This window comes from Capra hircus, chromosome 19 (assembly GCF_001704415.2).
Source record: "Capra hircus breed San Clemente chromosome 19, ASM170441v1, whole genome shotgun sequence".
NCBI lineage: Eukaryota > Metazoa > Chordata > Mammalia > Artiodactyla > Bovidae > Capra > Capra hircus.
Window position 1 is genome coordinate 29,889,813 of NC_030826.1, and position 24,835 is coordinate 29,914,647.

Genomic DNA, 24,835 nt, shown 5'->3' on the forward strand with positions numbered 1-24,835 from the left:
TCTCAAAAATTAATAGAATGAATATACAGAGAAGTAGAAGGATGGTGTAGACCTGGAGAACACTATGAATCAGTTCAGCATAATTAAGGTGTATACAATGTCCACACAACAGTCAGATACAAATTCTACTCAAGTTCCCCTGGACTATAAACTGGGAGACCCTGGAACATATCCAGGGACATAAAACAAGGTGCAGAAATTTCATGACTGACACCATATTCTGTTTCACTTCTCACCATTGAGCTGAAATCTTGATCCCATATTCCTGGGCCTAGTTCTTTTGAACACAATCTTCACTGACCTCCTTTCTGATGTTTTTCACGAGTTTCCCTTTCTTACAGTTTAATATGTCTTTATTTCTCACGGCAGCCTGAGGCTGCTGAAAGGCCACAGGCCTGGGATAAAACAATGTTTTGCTCAAATCTTTCCTATTTACATGACGAGCTGTGCAGTTTGGGACAGATTATTTAAAGCGAGGAAGATTTTATTCTATTTACATGACTGTGGGGTTGTTTCAAGGATTCCATTAAATGAGATTTTATCTAAAGTGAATGGTCAAGTGTCATCTTAGACGTGGTGACCCTTTTATTAATAGTCAGCCTTCTCTTAGTCATTCAGTTGTGTCTGACTCTTTTGCGACCCCATGGACTGTAGCCCGCCAGGCTCCTCTGTCCATGAAATTTTCTTCTCCTAAGCCTAGAGACTTATCCATTTCTTTGGGGTTTTGCCTGACTTCACCTCTCAGTGAAAATCATTCTTTTTACTTAAATCGCGACTTCAGTAGGAGTTCTGGGCTCAAACGCCTTGTCAGCTGTTGCACTGAGTTTATTAGTGGAATCAGTGTCTTCGGGCCAGCTGCTAAGATGAATACTCCCTGCTTCCCAGCCTGTTCACTGCTACTTTGGAATCCATCTCCCTTGTGGCTCGGCGGGCACCAGCCAGCTCAGATGCTACAGCTTTATTAGAGGTAGAGCTTAAGCCTTGGCTGCAAAGCCTGTTCACTCCACAGTCTTCACCCTGAATCCCGTCTCATCCCTTCTTCCTGGCCGGCTCCAGGATGCATTCTTTTTCTTTGAAAGGAGCCTGCTGGGCTGTTCATTATCCTGGGGCCGGCTCTCCCAGAGTTACTTTCTCAATTTCAGTGAATGGTCTTGCTTGCAGGAGAATGGCAGAGGCCGTTTTTCTGAGCAGTGCTGTGTAGAGAAGGAAATTAACTAGACTTGGAGGCAGGCCGCCTTAGACTCAGACCAGAGGTGATGGTGGCTTTGACTAAAAAGTGAGATGGAGAGCCGTTGGGTGGGTATCAGATGCACTTTGCAGGTGGTCCTCAGGGGGCTCAGTGATGATGGGAAGATGCAGTAAAGAGAGGAATCAAGGCTGTAGGACTGGGTAAGTGTGGTGAGGAAGAGTGGGTAGAAACCATTCCGGGAGCTGTAGCAGTCAAGGTTTCTTCTGATGGTTGTTATGGATTGAATAGAGTGCTTCCAAAAGATCTGCTGAACGGCTCACAGTAGCCAGGACATGGAAGCAACCTACATGTCCATCAACAGAGGAAAGGATAAAGGAGGTGTGGAACATACACACAAGGGAATCTTACTCGGCCATTAAAAAGAATGACATCATGCCATTTGCAGCAACATGAATGAACCTAGAGAGTGTCATACCGAGTGCAGTTAAGTCAGACAGAGGAGAGAGATTGTATGACATCCCTTGCATGTGGAATCTAAACAGAAATTATATAAATGAACTTATCACAAAACAGAAACAGACTCATAGACTTAGAGAACAAACTTATGACAGCCAGGGGCATTTGTGGTGGGAGGATAAGTCAGGGGGTTTGGGATAGTCATGTACACACTGCTGTATTTTAAATGGATAACCATAGGGACCTGTTATAGAGCACGTGGAACTCTGTTCAATGTTATGCGGCAGCCTGAATGGGGGGGACTTCAGGGAGAATGGATACATGTATATGTATAAGGCTGAGTCCCTTCACTGTTCACCTGAAACTATCACAACATTGTTAACTGGCTATACCCAATACAAAATAAAGAGTTCAAAAAGATATGCTAAAGCCTGAGTCCTTGTAAACGTGGCCTTATTTGGAAATAGGATTTTTGCAAATGTAAGCAAGTGACAGTGAGATCACAGAGAAGGAAGGGCGAAGCTCTGTCCATTACAACAACGGCTGATGCTATAGGAATAGCTGAGCAGAGAGATGGAAATATAAGCTGGACAGAAAGGAACTGAAAACAAAGCATGAGGGGAAGAAAGTGACTCTCAGCAGCTCTTAGTGAATTATCTTTTGTAGGGCAGCAGAGAAGTGGGGCAGTGACTGGGCTAGGAGGGCCGGGGTCAAGGAGAGCCTTGTGTTTACAGCTGTGAGTGTCTGGAGGAGTTGAAGTGTGGCTGAGCCTGTTGAGGGAGGTAGCCTGATGACTGGGAAGGAGTGGGGTGCTTTGAGGAACTAAGTCCTTGAGAAGGCGAGAGGGGATGGATATTAACAAGGGTGTTTCACCTACTTTAGTAGCGGGCGGAGACAGAGGGGAAGGGTGGATGTCCATTTCCTGTGAATGAGAGATTCCTTTCTTACTGCTCCAATCTCTTCATGGAGTAGGAAGCCAGGTCATCAGATGGAGGCGATGGAGAACAGGAAGTGTTGGAGGTTCCAGGAATGGGGAGAAACCAGGAAAGACACTGGAAAGTGAAAGAGTGGACACTCTGTGGGGTGGAAGCAGAACCACAGAGGAACCAGTGAAGCCCGAGGGGAGACAGAGTGGCTTCCTCTTGATGTGACATGGTTTCCTCTGGCTAGATCTTCCCAAGTCTGTCTTTTTCAAAGCACATGCTCAGTCACTCAGTCCGACTCTTTGTGACCCCACGGACTGTAGCCCGCCTGGCTCTCCTCTGTCCATGGAATTTCCCAGGCAAGAATACTGGATTGTATTACCATTTCCTTCTCCGGGGGATCTTCCCAAATCAAGGATCGAAACCTCAACTCTAGCGTCTCCTGCATTGGCAGGTGGATTCTTTACCACGAGCCACCTGGGAAGCCCCATTTTCCAACACATGGGTAACGATTGCAGAGAGTACCCTAAACTGCCGAGGGATGACAATATTACCAGCATGAACCTTGAAATTATCCCCAAATAATGGGGAGCAGAAAGACCTTTCTGGAGCTTTGGATAATTGTGAACCTAAGACTGTTTCTTTCCTTTCTGCCTGGAGTATTTTGAAATATTCAGTACAGTTAGAGAAGGTTTGCCCCTCTAGTAATAATTATTATTCTAGTAATGACTTATCGAAGAAATATAAAATGCTCTGTGCTTTATATGCGTTCGTGCATTTAACTTCAAATTCCTAACATCCTTACGAGGCCAGCAGCATTCCCATTTTATGGATGAGGATATCTGAGGCTGATGGTTTGTCCAGAGCCATATGGCCTGTGTCAGAGCCAGGCTGATTTTTTGGAAGTCTGTGCTTTTACCACCTGTCTATTGTTGAGACATGTCTGGGGTATGTGAATATAAATCTATTCTCATCGATAACTTCTAGGATGTACACACTAGTTTGCACATTAAATTGCTTTCCCATTGGGAGATACAGTCGGAAAAAAAATGATAGCCCCCCACCCTACAATTCTTGCCTTTCCAGTTGGCTCCTTTTTGCTCTGTGTGTGTGGGACACATGGGTCTCTCTTGCATGTTTCAGAAGAGGTGGAGTCCCTTGGGCAGAGGGAGGAAGCATGGCTTTCCTAGAAGCATGATTGAATGAATGGAACCCCAAGAATATTTAGGTTCTGTCCTAAATCACTGGTGAGTCATGCTGGGACTTTGTATAATTATTGAACCTCTCTGAGACTGTTGATTCATCTGCAGAATGGAGATAATATTAATGTGGTCTTTAAATATTTTCTCTAGATAATAAAAGGCATTCATTGCCAACGTCTTTATCAGAAAGGCCACCTGATAAAACTCTATAAGATGTTAGAGGTTTTCAGCATCCTTCCATTGACCCTCACTAATCTGGATGCACTCAGAAAGAAGCTCAGTGTTTTTGCTGAGAGAAGTCAAGAGTCAGAGGGGAAAACAGACCCCATCACCCCATGGCTAAGTCACTGCCTATAAATCTGCATTGTGATAACAAAAGAGACCCTGGTGGTCCAGTGGTTAGGACTTCCCCTTCCAATGTAGGGGGTGTGGATTCGACCCCTGGTCAGGGAGCTAAGATTCCCACGTGCCTTGTGGCCCCAAAACCTAAAAAAAACCCATAAAACAGAAGCAATGTTGTCACAAATTCAATAAAGACTTTAAAAATGGTTCACATCAAAAGAAATGTATTTTAAATATGAAGAGAGAGTCTGAGTGATTCACAGATTTCCCGGTTGACCCCTGCATCTCTCCTAATCTCCTAAAAGGTTTGGGACATCTTAGGAGTCTTCCCTGCCTGGACCCTTTGCCCCTTCTCCCCAGGCCTGCTTCAGATCTCTTCTTGGCCAGGGTCCTGGCTTTCAATGAGACAGAACTGAAATGGTGTCATAGTCAGAGACGGGAAGTTTTGGTTAGATGCTGGGCATCTTTCCAAGGGGATTACAGCTAGCACATCTGAAGAAAAAGTAAGTGGCACACTGGGGTCTCCTGAAATAGAAATCCACCTCTGTACCTTCCTAGGTACAGAGGCAGCCATGGGCTGCGTGGGTATCGGGGAGAGCTCTGATCTGGGAATGTGCGGATTTTTGTCACAGCTGGCAATGACCTTGGACTGTTTGTTCTCCCTCCCACGCCCCAGTTTCCTCGTCTGTAAATCTCGAGGCTAGAAAAGGTGACCTTGAACCCTCCTCCAGTTCTAAGATTCCCTGATTGTATCTTGATGGCTGGGGGAGGAGGAGGGCTTCATCCTTCTAAAACCCCTGAAAATTAACGCCACCACCAGTAAATACTCTCACTCTCTCTTACTCCCTTGGTAAATAATTAGGATGCACTAGAGATATGGTTTTCAAGCTTTTATTTTTGAGCCATGTGATGCTTTCTTTAAAAAAAAAACACCCTAAAACATATATAATATACAAGAGAGTAATATACAAGAGAGCACAGCAAAGCCCACCTACTGCAGCGGATAAAGTTGACCTAGAGTTTGCCCTTGACAAATATAGAGACCTCTGCAGAGTATATGGGGCTTCCCTGGTGGCTCAGACAGTAAGGAATCTGCCTGCAATCCAGGAGACCTGGGTTTGATCCCTGGGTCAGGAAGAACCTCTGGAGAAGGAGATGACTACCTGCTCCAGTGCTCTTGCCTGGAGAATCCCATCGGCAGAGGAGCCTGGTGGGTTGCAGTCCATGGGAGTGCAAACAGTTGGGCACGACTGAGCGGCTAACACTTTCACTTCACACAGTGTACATATTGATGTTTTTTTGTTTGTTTGGTTTGGTTTCAAGCACAAAGTACCAGTTTTCTTAAATACAAACCAGCAAAATTGATGATTCAGAGGACATTCATCTGAATGGAAATGGTTCTTTTATGAATGACTTTCTATAAGATTTCTCACTAATGCCATGGTGGTTGTTATAGTTTAGTTGCTCGGTCGTGTCCAACTCTTTCGCGTCTCCGTGGACTGTAGTGTGCCAGCCCCCTCTGTCCATGGGATTCTCCAGGCAAGAACACTGGAGTGGGTAGCCATTCCCTTCTCCAGGGGGTCTTGCCCACCCAGGGACTGAGCCTGTGTCTCCTGCATTGGCAGGCGGATTTTTTCACCACTGAGCCACCTGGGAAGCCTAGTGCCACGGTTACCAACCTGTAGTCTAGGTTCTGCCCCCACCCCCACCCTGCTTGCGATTCTCTTTCACCTGTATTTGATGAGAATCCCTTGTTTTCCTAGGGCCCAACGATAATAGGATGAAAAGCACCAATCCAAAAGTCAAGGCCCTGGTTCGTTTCCAAAGTTGTCTACCAATGTGACCTTGACAGTGCCTCTTTCCGGTCTCTCTGGTTTACGTTTCTTCTTTTTTCCAATGAGCGTATCGGGCAAGGTGGTTCCCATACTCTTCTGGCAATCTGGAATTGCTTACCTCAGCCTTCATAGCTGTGAACACCTGGCCTTCACCAGCTGGGCCGCACACCTGGCCCCCTCCCCAGGTCTCTGAGCTACCGAGTCAGCAGAGGGAAGATGCCAGAGGGGAAATCTTCGGGTTTGCCTGGAGTATTTACCAACAGCTCCGCTAACTGCACAGACTCTGGAGGAAACAGCCCCCATGTGCTTATGTGAGCAAGCACTTGAATTGTCACATAAAACAAAGCATTCCCAGTAGCTGTTCTCCAGAGACTTTTAAACTAGTAAATAGTCATTGTCAGTTCAAGCTGCAATTAGACCTGGCGTGCCCCCAGGTTACACTGGTAGAACGAGCTCAGAGAAACTTTATTCACTCAACCAAAGGAGACTGCATGGAGAAACACAGGCCTCAGGACTCTCAGCCCCAGATGCCTCGTGGAGCCGTGGGTGTGGGCTCTTGGGAACTAGAAGAGCCCTAGGATTTCCTGGAGGAAGAGCTCTCGAGCCAAATAGTAAAACTCAAGCTCTCTGCAGTCCTTCCCTTGACTCTCTCTGTCCTGAGGTCAGCTTGAGGCACATGCAGAACAAGAGGACCCCAGGGAGTTCCCTGCAGGGGATAAAGGAAAGACCATGGTCTTGACGGAATAGCAGCTCCCATATATTGAGGCTTATTGGTGCAGAGAATCAGACAAAACGTTTGACACACAGAATCTCGTTTAATCCTCACCACCCTCCTGCCAGGTGGGTATTAGTGTCTGTGTTGGATAAATGCCTTGTCATTTACACAAGGAAAAGTGGCCCCCCTCACATCCTGGCTCCTATACTTCTTTTTATAAATGACATTTATTAGAGGTTTTTTTTTTTTATATGAGGAAGTACAAAGAGAAAAACAAAGAATGGCCCATGATTGCACTCCCTAATACCAGATAACCTCTGTCAATAGTACAAAAATAAAAATAACACGTATATGTGTTTAGGAAATTCAGACAGTAAAGGAAGTGATAAGGCTCAGAGGTAGGGACTTTCCTGCTGGTCCAGTGGCTGAGACTTTGTCTTCCAAAGCAGAGGGTACAGGTTCAATCCCTGACCAGGGAGCTGAGATCCCACGTGCCTCATGGCCAAAAAAAACCAAACAAAAACAGAAGCAATATTGTAATGAATAAAGATGTTAAGAAGCAGTCCATATTAAAAAAAAAAAAAAAACTTTAAAAAATTCAAAGGTAAAGACATCCCTTTCTTCCAAACTCTCTCCCCAAAGGAAAGAAAGTTTTAGTATTTTGGCTTCATGATTATTTGCAGAAAAAAAAATTTTAGTATAAAGCAGCCTACCTGTAATGGGTCTCTATATAGACTCTGAGTATAGTATTTTCATTCTTACTTTGTTGTGTTGTTGTGGCTAAGTCAGCTTTTGCGATCCCATGGACTGTAGCCCTCCAGGCTCCTCTGCCCATGGGATTCCTCAGGCAAGAATACTGGAATGGGTTGGCATTTCCTTCTCCAGGGGGTCTTTTCTTGCATTCGCAGGTGGATTCTTGACCACTGAACCACCTGGGAAACCCACTATATAAAAGGAATGACACTGAAACATTGCCCTACCCTTTTTTTTTTCCTCCACTTTTTGTACCTTAAAGCTCTCCGCACATCAGCATGTAATGCAGCCCTCCCTTATCCTTTTTCACAGCTATGTACTGTGTACTCTTCTATCACTTGGACGATTCTGCCTATTGATAGAAACTACGGTAATCGGTGCTTCACAGTCCTACCTGGGGCTTCACTGGTGGCCCAGTTGATAAAGAATCTGCCTGCAATTCAGGAGACCTGGGTTCGATCCCTGAGTCAGGAAGATCCCCTGGAGGAAGAAATGGCAACCCATGCCAGTACTCTTGCCTGGGAAATTCCGTGGCAAGAAGAGCCTGGTGGGCTATAGTCCATAGGGTCACAAGAGTCAGACACAACTTAGTGACTAAACCACCGCCACTTGTCTAGCCTAGTTCATATATTATGGAAAAACTTGACAGCATACATGTAGGGGAAATTCCTAGCACCGAGATACTGAGTCAATGGCCTGTCCTTCAAAGAGACATCACTAATTTATCCTCCCACTGGCAACAATGAGAGAGCTCATTCCCCTGGCACTGAGTTCCCTTGAATGCTTCAGTTTTGCCAAACTGATTTGTGTATTTTAAAAAAGATAGCTCATGCTTTGATTTGCATTTCCTTAATGGTGAAAGTGAAAGTCACTCAATCGTGTCTGACTCTGCAACCCCATCGACTGTACAGTCCATGGAATTCTCCAGGCCAGGATACTGGAGTGGGTAGCCATTTTCTTCTCCAGGAGATCTTCCCAACCCAGGGATCGAACCCAGGTCTCCTGCATTGCAGGCAGATTCTTTACCAGCTGAGCCACTAAGGAAGCCCAGTTAATGATGAGTTAGTTAGGGTTAATCACATTTTTATATCCCCATTGACTTTCAAATTTTTGGGGGGAGGGATTAGGGCAATTTCCTATTCATATTCCTTGTTCATTTTCCCTAGTATATTTTTATTATTATCATTATTGTTGGTGGTTATGATTATAGTAATGCTCAAAATTCTCCAAGCCAGGCTTCAGCAATATGTGAACCATGAAATTCCAGATGTTCAAGCTGGTTTTAGAAAAGGCAGATGAACCAGAGATCAAATTGCTAACATCCGCTGGATCATGGAAAAAGCAAGAGAGTTCCAGAAAAACATCTATTTCTGCTTTATTGACTATGCCAATGCCTTTGACTGTGTGGATCACAAGAAACTGTGGAAAATTCTGAGAGAGATGGGAATACCAGACCACCTGACCTGCCTCTTGAGAAATATGTATGCAGGTCAGGAAGCAACAGTTAGAACTGGACTAATTCCAAATAGGAAAAGGAGTACGTCAAGGCTGTATATTGTCACCCTGCTTATTTAACTTATATGCAGAGTACATCATGAGAAACACTGGGCTGGAAGAAACACAAGCTGGAATCGAGATTGCCGGGAGAAATATCAGTAACCTCAGATATGCGGATGACACCACCCTTATGGCAGAAAGTGAAGAGGAACTAAAAAGCCTCTTGATGACGGTGAAAGAGGAGAGTGAAAAAGTTGGCTTAAAGCTCAACATTCAGAAAACGAAGATCATGGCATCCGATCCCATCACTTCATGGGAAATAGATGGGGAAACAGTGGAAACAGTGTCAGAGTTTATTTTTTGGACTCCAAAATCACTGCAGATGGTGATTGCAGCCATGAAATTAAAAGACGCTTACTCCGTGGAAGGAAAGTTATGACCAACCTAGATAGCATATTCAAAAGCAGAGACATTACTTTGCCAACAAAGGTCTGTCTAGTCAAGGCTATGGTTTTTTCAGTGGTCATGTGTGGATGTGAGAGTTGGACTGTGAAGAAAGCTGAGCACCAAAGAATTGATGCTTTTGAAGTGTGGTGTTGGAGAAGACTCTTGAGGGTCCCTTGGATTGCAAGGAGATCCAACCAGTCCACTCTGAAGGAGATCAGTCCTGGGTGTTCATTGGAAGGGATGATGCTAAAGCTGAAACTCCAATACTTTGGCCACCTCATGGAAAGAGTTGACTCATTGGAAAGGACCCTGATGCTGGGAGGGATTAGGGGCAGCAGGAGAAGGGGATGACAGAGGATGAGATGGCTGGATGGCATCACCGACTCGATGGACATGAGTTTGAGTAGACTCTGGGAGTTGGTGATGGACAGGGAGGCCTAGCGTGCTGGGACCCATGGGGTCACAGAGAGTCTGAGCGACTGAACTGAACTGAACTGATGATTATTGATGGGCTTCCCAGATGGTGCCAGTGGGTAAAGAACCCGCCTGCCAATGCAGGTAGATGTAAGAGATGTGGGCTTGATCCTTGGGTTGGGAAGATCCCCTGGAGGAGGGCATGGCAACTCACTCCAGATTCTTGCTTGATCCTTGGGTTGGGAAGATCCCCTGGAGGAGGGCATGGCAACTCACTCCAGTATTCTTGCTTGATCCTTGGGTTGGGAAGATCCCCTGGAGGAGGGCATGGCAACTCACTCCAGTATTCTTGCTTGATCCTTGGGTTGGGAAGATCCCCTGGAGGAGGGCATGGCAACTCACTCCAGTATTCTTGCTTGATCCTTGGGTTGGGAAGATCCCCTGGAGGAGGGCATGGCAACTCACTCCAGTATTCTTGCCTGGAGAATCCCCATGGACAAAGGATCCTGGTGGGCTACAATGGTCCATAGGGTTGCAAAGAGTCAGACATGACTGAAGTGACTTAGCACGCAGGCACGCAGGATTATTGATATGATGGAGCTTTTTGTAACCGAAGGGAGCCCCTTTCTCACACATTAGACCGTAGGATATTACATGTGTTTTGATGTTGGTCTGTGGCCTGTTTTCTGTGAAGAATATCAGCAGTGGAGTGGCTACAGAGCAGGGTCCCAGCCAGCACGATCAAACTTCCTTCCAACTTGCCAGAGACCAGCTCCCCCGTCTGTTCTGAGCAAAGCAATGCTTTGCAAGCAGGCTCTAACAATGGAGCACTGTTCCCCCGATAAAGGAAGCTGCTTCTGGTTTTATTTTATCACAATAATATATTTTATTGCCCCATTTGCATACCAGATTTTCCAGGGCAACTCCAGTATTACTCAAATTTATTTCTGTCAATAAAGACAATTTGTTAAATGTTATGTATAATCTAATGCACCAGTCTTTTCTTAATGAATTTCTGGATTTGTGTACTGTATAGATTACAAATAAGCACATCCATGACTTTAGAAATTCTATAGTTTTACTTCTTGCTTGACAGATTTCATCATTAGGCAGCTTTTTTCCTTCTCCTAGTGAAGACTAGAGGGTATTTTAGTCTCTGAGTTCTTAAAAACTGGAAACTCTTTGTTTCCTTTATTGTTGGAGAATAATTTGGCAGTGAATTAAATACTTGGGCAACAGTTCCATCTATGTATCTATCCATCGTCTATATAATCTGTGTATTCATTCATCATCCATCAGTGTGTCTATCTATAGCTATCCTAGAAACAAAATAATTATTTGAGTCAGACATGTCCACAGAAGTATCTGGGTTCCTAATATCAGTATTGATCACATCCAAGAATTTCTTGGTACTTATATAACACTATATATGCATATATTTAAACAATGTAGTGGTGTGTTCTATGTTTTATTTTTTTAATTTATTTTTAATTGAACAATAATTGCTTTAGAATGTTGTATTGGTTTCTGGTGTACAACAGCGTGAATCAGCTATAAGTATATATATATCCCCTTCCTCTCACACCTTCCTCCTGCCTCCCCTATCCCATCCTCTAGGTCATCACAGAGCACCAAACTGATCCCCCTATATTATATAGCAGCTTTGCATCAGCTATCTGTTTTACACATGGTAGTGTATTTATGTTGGGGTTTCCCAGCTGGCTCAGTGGTAAAGAATCCACCTCCCAATGCAGGAGACACAGATTTGATCCCTGAGTCCAGAAGATCCCCTCCCGAAGGAAATGGTAAGCACTCCAATATTCTTGCTTGGGAAATCCCATGGAGAGAGGAGCCTGGTGGGCCACAGTTCATGGGTTGCAAAAGAGTCAGATGCAACTGAGTGGCTGAGCACACAGGGTATGTGTCGATGCTATTCTATCAATTCATCCTGGGCAGGAACAGAGATGCAGACATAGAGAAGGGGCTTGTGGATACAGCAGGGGAAGGAGAGGGTGTTGCAGGTTTTAAAACCCTCTCTCTATGATGTCATCCTGTTTACCTTCAGCTAGTTGAGTGTGGTCCTTAACACTGCAACTAAGAATGCTCCATGTTAATACTTAGAGCTCTGGTTCATTTCAGCTGTGCAGAGTCGAATAAGGTTACATTATATGAATATACCTCGAGTTGACTCATTGGAAAAGATCCTGATGCTGGGAGGGATTGGGGGCAGGAGGAGAAGGGGACGACAGAGGATGAGATGGCTGGATGGCATCACCGACTCGATGGAAATGAGTTTGAGTGAACTCCGGGAGTTGGTGATGGACAGGGAGGCCTGGCGTGCTGTGACTCATGGGGTCGAAAAGAATCGGACACAACTGAGCGACTGAAATGAACTGAACTGAACTGATTTATCCCGAGTTCTTTCCCCAGTTTATCTTTATTAGAAACAGTATTGCTCACGAACATCCTTGCATGTATTTCCTTATGCACACATTTGAGGATTTATCTCAGGCACAGACCTGAAGGTGAAATTGCTGGTTCTATGGTGCATCTATCATCAACTTTATTAGCCATCACCAGGGTTCCTTCCAAAGCACTTGCACCAGTTTACACTCCCGCCAGAAGTGTGCTAAGAGTTCTTGTTTCTGCCTCTACATGCTCAGAGTCCCAGGAATTTTTATTTTTGCCAGTCTACTGGGTGCGAAATGTTACCTCATTATGGTTTTAATTTGAATTTCCCTGATTACTTTTGAGATGGAACACCACTTTATGCATATTGGACCTTCAAATTTTCTCTTCTGTGACTTACCTTTTCATCTCTTTGGCCTGTTTTTTATTTTTTTTTTCCTATTGAGTTGTTTTACTTTCTTATTAAACTGAAGTTATTTGTGTATTCTGGATATTAACATAAACATACGTTTCTACCCATTGACTTAGAGTTTCATGATTGCTTTTGAAGTATCATAGTTTAACTCTTTCTGGTTTATGAACGAGCACAGATTTTATTTTCATTACTGGTTAATACAGAAGTCTCGAATTGTTAAAGTTCAATAAAAAGACGTGTACCTTTGCTTGTAGAAGGTTATTTAACCAGAAACAGATACAGACAAAGAAACAAACTCAACAAAGCAAGAAAAAACACTTCTTGAATTTTTTTATTGAGGTATAATTGATATACAAAATTATATTAGTATTTGACCTTGGTATATAATACACTGCAAAATGATCATTATAGTAAGCCTAGTTACCATCTGCCACCGTGCAAACATAATCCAATATTATTGACTACATTCCCCAGGCTGAACTGTATACCCCCGTGATTCATTTATTTTATAACTGGAAGTTTGTGCTTCTCCATCTCCTTCATCCATTTTCTCTCTCCTCCATCCTCTCCTGTCTACTGAAATAACGGTCTCAAAAGTCTTTAAAAGGTTGCTTCACTTTCTGTAGGTGTAGTGTTTTATGAAGTTGGTTTGCATTTCTCCCTTTTTTTTTCTAAATGGCATTTCACTAGTGAATATATCTAGATATTGATCCTTCTAATATATGTCTGATATTTGACTAAAGATTAAAGTCTTCTATCTGCTCAAAAAAAGTCTATTAACTTTTAATTATTGATTCTGAATTATCCCTTCTGTTTCTCTCCTGGGCATCTTATTTTAAATAGATAGTAGCTTCTAGAGTTGTCCTTTTTTTTTTTTCATCTTTTCTCCTGTCTTGTCTCTCTCTCCTTCCCCACTGAGTACCCAGTGTGTTTCTCTCATTGGAATTGACTTCACCAACTTCTTCAGTATCCATACTCTCGTCCATATTTACAACTCAGGCAAACTGTCTAGGTTACTTTGTTTCACTCCCATAGCTATGGGTGGAATTTAACCAATGCAAAATTCTCTTAAATTTTATTGAAGTCATTCAGATATTACCTCATTTTCCCCTTCCTATTTTTTATAGCACATCTCTTTTACAGAGAAAAGCTGCTTTCTTTTTAAAAAAGGAAAAAAAAAATATATATATATAACTTATTTACTTCGGCTATGCTGAATCGGCTGTGCTGAGTCTTTGTTGCTGTATGCAGGCTTTCTCTCACTGTGGGCGCTCCTCTTGCCGAGCACGAGTTGGGGGTGTGCAAGCTTCAGGAGTTGTGGTGCATGGGCTTAGCTGCCTGGAGGAAAGTGGCATCTTTCTGGACCAGGGATACAATCTGTGTCCCCTGCCTTGGCAGGTGAATTCTTAACCACTGGACCACCAGGGAAGCCCCACCTTTGTGGGACCTGATCGGGGGCTGTGTGTGTGTGGTGTTGACACGTGGATGTGTATCCACCCTACTTGAGTGTGCTCACAGAGCGCCCCCTAGCCTCTACTCGGAGCTCTGCTGGGTATAGGGCCATTTCTCCAGAACTGCAACTTGGGCAAAATTTGTGCTGCTGTGGCCTTCTACCTTGATGCCCAGCATCAAGTCATGGGGTCAAGCATGAGGTCAAGGCTGCAGAGAAGGGAAGCGATTCCCCTGGGTCCTGGCTCACGTCTCAGAGAAGAGTCCCATCTACACTTGTTCAGACCGAGGGGTGAGCTGGCTTGGGGAGGGCTATAGAAAGATTGTGGATGTAGAGATGGGTACACGTGGTTGCGACCCAGGGTCTGCCACTGCCTAGCTCCATGAACTTAGAAAACTGACCATTGTTACACAGGGCTCTTGTGAGGAGGAAATGAAGCCAGGTGTGCAAGAGAGAACTGACAAGGGGTTTGGAGTCAGAAGATCAGGATGCTGTGTGGAAAATCTAAAAAGAAATGATACAAATGAACTTATTTACAAAACAGACTCACAGACTTAGAGAATGAGTTTATGGTTGCCAGGGGGTAAGGCTGAGGGGGGAGAGATAATTAGGGAGTTTGAGATGGTCATGTACACACTGGTATATTTTAAATGGATAACCAGTAAGGATCTATTGTGTAGCACAGGGAACTCTGCTCAATATTATGTGGCAGCCTGAATGGGAGGGGAGTTTAGGGGAGAATGGATACGTGCATATGTATGGCTGAATCCCTTCGCTGTTCACCAGAAACTATCACAACGTTGTTAACTGGCTATACTCCAATACAAAATAAAAAGTAAAAAAAAAAAGAAGACCGTGATGCTAGTGATGGCTCAGTCATCTTCCAACTTCCCACCCTTGGCCTCAGTTTTTCTACCAATAAAAGGGGAGAATAATATTTTAATAATATAGAACTTACAATGGAGTAATGATTAAAACTTTAAGAAAATTGTGTATGAATGATCTTTGTAAACTGCATAATGCTACAGAATGTTTGCTGTTGTATCACACAGATGAAACCATGTTTTCAGAGGCTCTCTCCCTCTGTCTGGCCCACAGTAGGGATCAGGTGATTGAGTTGGCTTTCAGTCGCTCAGCTCCAAAGCAGTAAGCAGCACTTAGCCCTGAGGGACCTTGTTCCAGCTGACAGATAAGAATGATTTCAAGTGGCAAAGGTACTGTTTTATGTGCCATCTCGCTCAGTATTGATTGTTTATCAAAAATCTTACCTATAAGGAGCACAAAAATAAACCAAACTCTGAAGGACGTATCAGAGGTTCTGAATTAACGAGGTCCAAATTTATGAGGGTTCCAAATTGCTACTTCCACTTCTTACTCTTCTGTTGTTGGGAGGGGCAGTTGGGGGAAGTAACTTGTTACAGGACAAGGGCACCCCTCTTCTTGGGGCTTGTACTATACCCCTCCACACTCCCTTGTCCTTCTCTCCTTCATCCCTCAATGAAGTTGCATTTTTCCGGGATGAGAGTTGGGTTTCTGGAGTCGTGACATGGCTTGGGATACGGGCAGAAGCCTCTTAGTTCAGCTCCAATAATTCTTTTCTATAAAATTCTGGGTTGTGACTACAGTCTTTTACAGCCAGAAAGTTCCTCGTGGAAAGCTGTGTGCCCCAAGGAAGGAAGCATTTATTCCAGAGTGGAGGACGTATGGGAGACAGTGGTAAAATTCTTTTATATTCCTGATACACTTGGATTACAGATCTCAGAGCCTGGACCCTGGACTCCAGGTCCAGCAGCAGTATCATCAGGGTGACTGGACAGAAATGCAAGCCTGGAAGCCCCTCCCAGATCAACTGATGCAGAAATTCTGGGGGTGGGGCCCAGCAGGCTTTAACCTGCCCTCCTGCTTTTTCTGATGCACATACAGGGTTGAGACCCTTTGATCCGGGAGAAGGAAGAAACTGGTCCAGCCAGACTCCACTCTTCAGAGGAAGGGTGCTGGGGTCCAGGACCTAAATAGAGGGTGGGGCAAGGCACCCAGGAGGACTCCAGCAATTGCTCACTGCCCGCCCCCCAACGAGCAAACTGAACCTCGGTTGTTTATACGTTTACTCTAGGGCAGTGGTTCTTCCCTGTGTGAAAATGTTAGTCACTCAGTCATGTCCAACTCTTTTCAACCCCATGGACTGTAGCCCACCAGCCTCCTCTGTCCATGAAATTCTCTAGGCAAGAATACTGGAGTGGGTTGCCATTCCCTTCTCCAGGGGATCTTCCCAACCCAGGGATCAAACCCAGGCCTCACACATTGCAGACAGATTCTTTATCATATGAGCCACATGAGAACCACCTGGAGACCTCCTTAAAGAAAAAAAAAAAAAAAAACCCTCCTGATCAACTGAATCAGAATCCCTGAAGCAGTGTTAGGACATCGGTATTTTTAAAAGCTTCTGGATGAATCCAACATGCACCCATTTTTTTTGGTATCTAATGCAGAGGATGCATGGCTAAGAAAAAATGTGATTGAGGTTATCTGCAGTTTTTGTACGTTTTCCCATTAGGAATGTGTTTCACCCACTTATATTATAATGACATGCTCATTATAGGAGAAAACTTGGAAAGTACCAAAAAGCTGAAAGGAGAGAAGAAATAAAACTCGTGTTCCAACTATCTAAAGGTGGTAGTCGGTATCAGTGTGTTTTCTTTCAATCTTGTATTTTATGGTGGTTGTTTTAAACTATACTGGTTTGCATTTTTTACAGAATTGGGGTCATACTCACAATAGTATTTTCTTCTGCTTTTTTTTTTTCTTCTGCTTTTTTACTTAACTTTACATCTTAGGTAGTCTTCTCAGTGTTTATTAAGTACAGTTTTTAACATGGTCTTATGGCAACATGACATATATGTGGCTTTCTCCACTTTCACATGTACATGCTTCAAGATGGCATTTAGAGAGGTCTGTCTTTATAATGCCTGTACTTCAGGGGTACTGTGAAATCCTACATCAAATGTCAAAAGCAGAACAGTAACTATTTTTCTCTTTGCATGTCTTCTCCCAGGGTCTAAGACTTTTCTTCACCCCAACCCCACAGGTAGATGGAGAGAGGAGGCTGACGAGGGATAAAATCTTACTGCAGAAAGTTGAAAGAGAAAAGCACATACATATTTTCCCAGTGTTTCAGAGCCACCGCCCTACTTGTCAGCCTCGGTGACGTTGGATTTCTCCTAAGCCACAAGGCTATAGTTCATAGGATGAGGTATGATTCATAAACATACACACACATAGAGCATTTCGATCAGAACCACGTTTCTATGCTTCTGGAAGAAACAAACCCAAGGAATAAGACAGGAAAAAGAAAGAAGGAAGCTGGGACAAAGCAAAGGATGGTAGGACAAGTTCAGTTCAGACTGAAGTGCTGATGTGCTCAATCAGAAATGCCAAAGTCAAGCCCTTTCCCCCACCTCTGCTTTCAACATAAGCTTCCCAGAACTTTCTTCTTTGTTGCAGTTATATGTGCGTGTACGTGTGTGTGTGTATGTGTGTGTATATATACACAATATATGTGTATATATTTAAATTTTAATATATAGAGTATGTAACATATGTTATATATGGCATACTTCATATATGTTATATATTTATAATATATATTATATATAAATTTATAAAATAATATAATATATATATATATCTTCCTTGATTGCTTCACATTCTGACTTAGCTGCTGATTGAAACTAAGTTCACCGCCATTGTCGAGTGAACTGGAACAGCAGTGTTTGTCTTTGTTGGTGTCACGGATGTGCCAGGTAATTCTGCCCCGTCTTCTTGCAGGACATTATGGGAAGGATGCTTACCGAAGTGGAGGACCTGATCTCCATAACTTCATCTCATCTGGATTTGTCACATTAGGAAGAGGACACACGAAGGGTACAGTGGAAACCATTTTTTACTAAAATACAGAGGTTGCCTAGGGAACCCCGATCTGAAAGGCGAAGATGGTGTGGAGGCCGGAGGCTGGTCCGGGACAGGATAAGTGGGGTGGTTCCGTGGCTGCTTACCCTGATGACATGCGTGGCTTCACAGGTGTGACTTTAGAAGGCAATAATAGACTCCCAAGAGGCATGCGTCCTGCCCCGCCCACGGCGTGGAGCAGGACACAGATGCCCGTGGCTCCCCGTGGCAGGGGACCACAGGCGGCATGCCGGGAAACACTGCTGACGGATGCAAAGTGTTCCTTCTCCTCTTGGCTATTATTCCTCTTCCGTTTGAAAGCCACATTTAATACATCGATGTCAACGTCTGTCCTGGGGGGTGTTGAAGCCGGCATGCATGTCGAGAGTTTCAGCGTCCTAAGTGTGTCTATGTAAACTCTCCGTGATGGGGACACGAAGGTAGAGGTTACACAGACCTTCTAGCCACAAGCTGAACTCTAACGTGGCATTTCTGCTGAGCTGCTTTATGACCTAGCCGACAGCTTTGCAGAGCATCTGTGCAGGGGGTGTGGCATCCTCGATCCTGTCTTTTGTTTCAACAGAGTTCCACTAGTCTTGTGAGCATCCTGTCATACCAAGAGTAACTGGATCCCCAGCCCTTTGATTACCTTCCTAACACCTGTGTACTGTGATAGACAACTGTGAATTCTGTTGTAGGGATGGTGTATCCCTGTCTTCCTCTGAAATATGTGTTTGTTCCAAGTGTGAGTGAACAAGGAACTTTGCGATTTTTTTTCTTACATTCCGTGCACCCAATTTTAAAATTCCCTATGTGATGTTTGTTCATCCTATAGAGAAAAAAAAAAATCTGTATCTGTCTATGTATTTTCTGTTGTGTCTCTTTGTGTCCAAATAAAGTTTATTGAGGATTCAGGTGGCATTTGTGGCTACTGAGAGTTGCAGAATCAAATTGGGGCCAGATAACTTGGGAGGACCTTCCAGTGAAAGACACAGTCCTGGACATCCTAGACATACTCATAGCAGCTCAAGGCTGGGGTGTGCGACCTCCGTGCCATCTGCTTTGGGATAAATACCCATCACTCTGAGAGAAATCAGAAGGGAGCATTTTCAACCCATAATAAACATTTCTTATCTCACATAGCTTCTGCGGTCAGGAATTGGGGAGCAGCTCAACTGGGTGCTTGTGGCTCAGGGTGACTTGTGAGGTTATATTCATACCTGCTTCCAGAGATGCTGCTCAAGCCCCACGCATCCTGCCTCGTGGATGGAGGGGCTGAGGTGGCGTGTGGGTGGTGGGTCGGTGAGATCCACACGTCATGAGCGCTTGGGGAGTGATGGCTCTTTCATAGAAGACACATGTTGCAATAGAGGAAGCCATAAAAAGAAGATGGGTCAGAAACTGACGGCACACTGTAAGTCAATTTAAAATGGTAATATATGTAGAGTATGTAATACATATATATGGCATAGTTCATACATACGTTTAATTTTTTTTAAAAAAAGAAGACAAATCAGGAGTTGGAACATTTACTACAGATGAGTAGGGTCTGTCCTTCCAGAGAGGAAGCTCAGCCTCCTTAGATAATTTTTCAAAGTCTGTCTTCATGAACACCTTCTGCTATTTGGGCGGTTTGGTTAAAGATCTCAAACAGGGTGGTTCTTTTTGAGTCTGCAGGAGAGAGCCTTAAGACTCTTTTCCAAAAGCCCCACATGACCATACTGTATTACTATGACCTCCACCAGGGTAGCCCAGGCCACACCAGGCCTAGAGTCCTTCTGAGTGGCAGTGACAGCAGGTACACCTGTGCCAACCCACACTGTCCTTGGTCCTTTCCACCCGTGTGTGTGTGTGTTTGTGAAGAGAAAGACGGACCAATAGATTCTTTGCTGACAGATGGGAGCCTCAAAGTGAGTCCCCTTTGGAGGAGGCAGGCACTGCTGCCCAGGTCGGCGCTTAAGCTGAGCACCTGCTGCATGCCAGCTACTCCTCTAGGCCTGAGGATGCAGCGGATAGACGTACATGCCAGAGAGCGATGACAGACGTAAAGGAGTACATCCACGAAGCATGTCAGGGAGTTAAAAGCTATGGGGCAAAATGAGGCAGGGGATGCAGGAAGAGCTGCGGCTGTTGAAAAGAACATCCAGATGTTCTAGAATACAAGTGGCATTTGAGCAAAGACCGAAGGACGTGAAAGATCAAGTCCTCTGGAATTTGGGGGAGGGTCTCTCAGGCGGCGGGAACAGATGCCCACTGCCCCCACCCTACCAGCTGGCACAGGGATAGCTATGAGGCTGGAGCAGATGAGGCCGGGCTACGGGCAGGACGGGGTGAGGTCAGAGCAGGGCTGGACCACCCGGGGCCTGGGGACCACTTGGGAATCTGGTTGCCACTCCAGGTGGAATGAAAAACATAACACTTGTGACCTGAGGCATTAGGAAGACGATGTCAGTGGGAGGACCGGGGTCTTGGCAGAGGCTGGGGCTGATGTGAATTCAGTCTGGCTTCATATTAAGTTTTAGAGGCTTCTTAATCAACCATGTGGACAAGTTCAGGGGAGACGTCCTGGCTGGGGATGTAACCGTGGGAGTTTCTGGTACAGGAAGCCAGACGCTGGATGACATGGGTTCCCCAGGGTGAGCGAGGCTTCCCAGGGGAGCAGAGGCTCCGGGAAAGAGATGAGGGTGGAAAGGTGAGGAGGGACCTGCAGAGGAGACCAGTCAAGAGCGGGCAGCCAGGAAGCAAGAAAAGCAGGGCTGGGTGGCGTCTTGAAAATCAAATGGGGGGAAAAGAATCCATGTTTCATCAGCTGTGATAAGGTGTGAGAGGTCGGAGGAGATGAAGCCTGAGAAGTGACCACAGTGTGACCCACAATGTGGAGGGCACTGTGAGCCTGGCAGGGGCGATTTGGGGAAGCCCTTCCGGCTGATGGACGCGCGAGAGAATGAGTGATGCCTGCGTTGTTCTGCTACAGGATCCGAGCAGACTGAGTGATGGGAAGATGAGGGTTCATTATGCTCGTCTCACTATTCGGGGAGATGTTTGGACTGTTCCCTAATAAAAGTTAAAAAGGGTTGTGAAAATAATCTTTTATTATTTAAAAAAGGGTGAAGAGGAAAAGGAGACTGCAGGAACAGACAACCCTCCAGAGTTCTCAAGGGAAGGGGAGTGGAGAATGGGGGAGGAAGCTAGAAAGGAGTGTGATGTAAAGAGAGTCTTCTTTTTTTTTTTTTTGACGTGGGAAATCACAATACATGTGACATTCGTATGCTGATAGGAATGGTCCAGTAACAAAGGGCGAATTGATTATGCCGGAGTGGGAGGGATGCATTTCAGAAGTGGCATCTTTAATAGGCAAGAACAAGTGGCATCTGTCGCCGGCAGGGGAGGGGCTGGCCTTGTCACAGATGCACGCAGGTGGGCATATGTGATCCCTGCTCAGTGATTCAGGAAGCAGGGTCATCCAGTGTATTAGGGTGACCAGACATCCCAGTTTGCCCAGGGCTGTTCCAGTTTTAGCTCAGAAAGGGCTGTGTCCTAAGAAACCCCTTCATCCAGGGCAGATGAGGTCAGTTGGTCACCCTTCGTGAGGACACGTGAGCAGGTGCAGCCTGTCTGGTTTCAGAGCATCTTCCACACCCATCTCTAGAGCTCAGAGAAGTGGGATGAGGATGCTGCTGCCTGGTGCTGGTACCCACACAGCCTCAGAGGCCTTGGGATCCCCCTCAACAAGATGGAGACAAGGCCAGAGCCCTGTGGGGAGCATCCCAGACCCACAGAAAGACCCTGGATGTATTGCTTCATTCTGTCTAGATGGCATTCCCTGGGACTAGGCTGGGACTGGCCATTCCTGCCACAGAGCACACTCTCCATCGGGTCTGAGGCAGAGAATAAGGCCTTGGGGGTGGTGGGGGGGATTGTTGGAGCTGGTGCTGAGATCAGAGCTGGAGAAGTAACCATCTGATGCCAGTTTTGGGGGGCTCAGCAAGGAGGGCAGTGGCAGAGGTGGCACCCCAGCTGCTCAACCCCAAAATCCAATGGCGGCTAGGGGCAGGGAGCTTGGAGGGAATTCTAGAGGCTGGGCCAGTGGCACCTGCTCCCCAAGAAGAGAACAAGGCCAGATATAGGTCCTAGCACTCACAAAGGCACTTGTGTCAGCCAGTGAGGAGTCTGGGCAAAAGGTATACCAGGGCCAAAACATCAGGGCAGAGGCCTAGAGCCTTTTGATCAGCGTGATGGGTGGACACAGGAGGCACGAGCTTCCGGTGATGACGAGGTCTGAGGGGTAACAGTGGGGGTGGGTGACTGAATGGAGCAGCAGGTCAATTGCAGGAGTCCTGCTTTGGCTCTGGTTCTGGGTGGGCTTTGTGGTCCTCCACCCCCAGCACTGTTCTGCTGGGTTGTCTGCCCCCAGCCCTGGTCTGAGCCCCACTGCTGGCCTGAACTCCAGGCATTCATGGGCCCACGCTCACCCCTCCCAGCAACCCATCTGGGTGCTCCATGGTCGCCTGTAATGCAAGGTTTGAAGTTAGATCTGCTCTTCTAGAAATGACAGAACAGGTGCATTGGCCTCTGCCGAACCAGAGACCACCACCCCCGCACCAGGATCTGACCACCCTGTGGACTGTGGCAAGGAGACCCCTGTGCCATTTGGCTCCAGAAATCCAGCTTAGATATTTCCACACTCTGGGGAGCCAGGGGAGCAAGTGGGCTTGACTACACCAAGGTGTTTGAGGGCTGGACTCCAAGAGCTCAGAAGGCGTCTGGTCACCATGGCAACAGTGAGCTGGGAACTGTAGTGAAAGCGAATGAAGGTGGGCCCAGCTCGCCGAAGACCGGCCTCTGAGAAGCCAGCACCACCTGGGAGTGTTCTATCTTGTGCCTCTCCGGAGGCTGGGGGATCCAGGATGGAGTGGGAGGAGGCCAGAGAACCTGGAATTCTGGGCTGAGGGCAACAAAGCTCTAAGCTGCCTACTGATGGTTCTGATCCACTCTCTTGGTTTCCTCTGCCTGCTGACTCCAGATTAACCGCTGAACACTGAGAACCAGGCCTCGGTGTGCTCAGCTTTACTCGGTGGTACTTTGCTCGCTCCAGGTCAGCACACACAGACCACCTCTAAGCCTCACACTCGGGGAAATAAACGCATAGCATCAGTGCGCTGCCGTGTTTTGTTAGAATTGAGCCAACCTCACCTGGTGGCTAATTGGTCAGAATTGATTGCATCAGAAGCAAGGATGGATCTGCATGAATGTTGAATTTGGCACTCACCCAGTGAATCCCTTTCTCAATGTAACTGCTGTTCAGACAGAAGAAAAGAAAATAAGACGATGCAAAACCCAGGTGGTCCCTCTGAGAGCTGCTAGATGGACCACTTCCACTTGCAAACTTAGCCATTTTGCCTAAAGGCAGCTTTTCCACAGAACCATCTTTTCCATGTTAGTCTTACTGACAAGCACACCCCTGACTCTCCAGGAAGAAGTAATGGCTCTGTGTCCCTCCTCAGTGTGGCCCAGGACTCCCTCTCTACCGAGACTAGTTTTAGCAGCAGTTAAAGCCTTGCAGGTCAATCTGAGAAGCACGGTGCCCCGGGCCCATTTCCTGAGCTGCCCACAAGTCCACCTCTGAGGTAGGACCGCCCAGTTTACCACTGAGAGACTCACTCAAGGCATCAAGACATCAGTCCACAAGTTTTCCATCCTTTTCAGGGCTGTTCTGGGCTTCCCTGGCGGTTCAGATGGTAAAGAATCCATCTGCAGTGCAGGAGATCTGGGTTCGATCCCTGGGTTGGGAAGATCCCCTGGAGAAGGTAATGGCAACCCACTCCAGTATTCTTGCCTGGAGAATCCCATGGACAGAGAAGCCTGGTGGACTAGAGTCCATGGGGTCTCAGAGGGCTGGATATGACTGAGCAACTAACGCTTAAACAAGAGCAGTTCTTAGGTTGAAAGTATCACCAATTCAAACTAACTTGGTAGAGGTGACACAGAGAAAGAGTCCCATCTATCAGGCCATTGGCTGAGTCCTGGACTGTACATGTCTGTGTTGAACGCTTGTTTGTGGGCACCACAGTTGGCCCACGTCCGATGCATGGCCAGTGCACTGGGACAGTCTGCTGGGCTGATGTAAGGAGAGGGGGGACGTTACAGAACCGAGGAGAAGGACGCACTGTGAATCTTGCGTTGGCAAGTTTCATCGCTTACCTGCAGGGTGTTCTCCTCCAGGGAGAAGTAACCCATGTAGAGCTAGGTCTTAGGCTCCACCAGTGGGGCAAGAGAGAAGTCTCACTGGTACACTGGGGTCAAGGAAACATCCCTCACTCCTCGGCTTCTGCCAGCCTGACTCCTTTTCTGCTCAAACAGGAGGAGGAGGAGGCATACAGGATGGCTTTAGCACCCTGCCTCGTAATAGGCTCTTTCAGCCTCACTGGGAGAAGACAGAAGGTCAAGGGGGCTTCTCTGGTGGCTCAGACAGTAAAGAATCTGCCTGCAGTGTGGGAGACTCAGGTTTGATCCCTGGGTTGGGAAGATGCTCTGGAGAAGGGAATAGCTACCTACTCCAGTGTTCTTGCCTGGAAAATTCCATGGACAGAGGAGCTGGCGGGCTACAGTCCATGGGGTTGCAAAGAGTAGGCTACGACTGAGTGACCTTGAGAGAGAAGAAAGATCAAGTTCTTTGTTCGCAGAGGCCAGCTGGCCCAGCCAGAGGTCTTGCAACTCTGGGCTCTGTTCTTATTTTTCCATCTCCTGCTGGTGCCAGATCCAAGGTTTCTCTTGCCATGACCCATAGCTCAAGATGATCCCAGGCCAGTACAGTCTCTTCCTGGCACTGGTCTTGGCACTGAC

The 24,835-nt window shown here is 46.0% G+C and overlaps 1 protein-coding gene across 1 annotated transcript in view; it reads left to right on the plus strand.

Moving 5' to 3' along the window:
* Window positions 1–24,835, plus strand: part of SHISA6 (shisa family member 6) — a 260,977-nt gene that overhangs the window by 114,422 nt on the left and 121,720 nt on the right. The window contains exon 3 of the mRNA XM_018064666.1: window positions 17,873–17,968. Coding sequence (XP_017920155.1) covers window positions 17,873–17,968 — 96 coding nt within the window. The remainder of the gene's footprint in view (window positions 1–17,872; window positions 17,969–24,835) is intronic.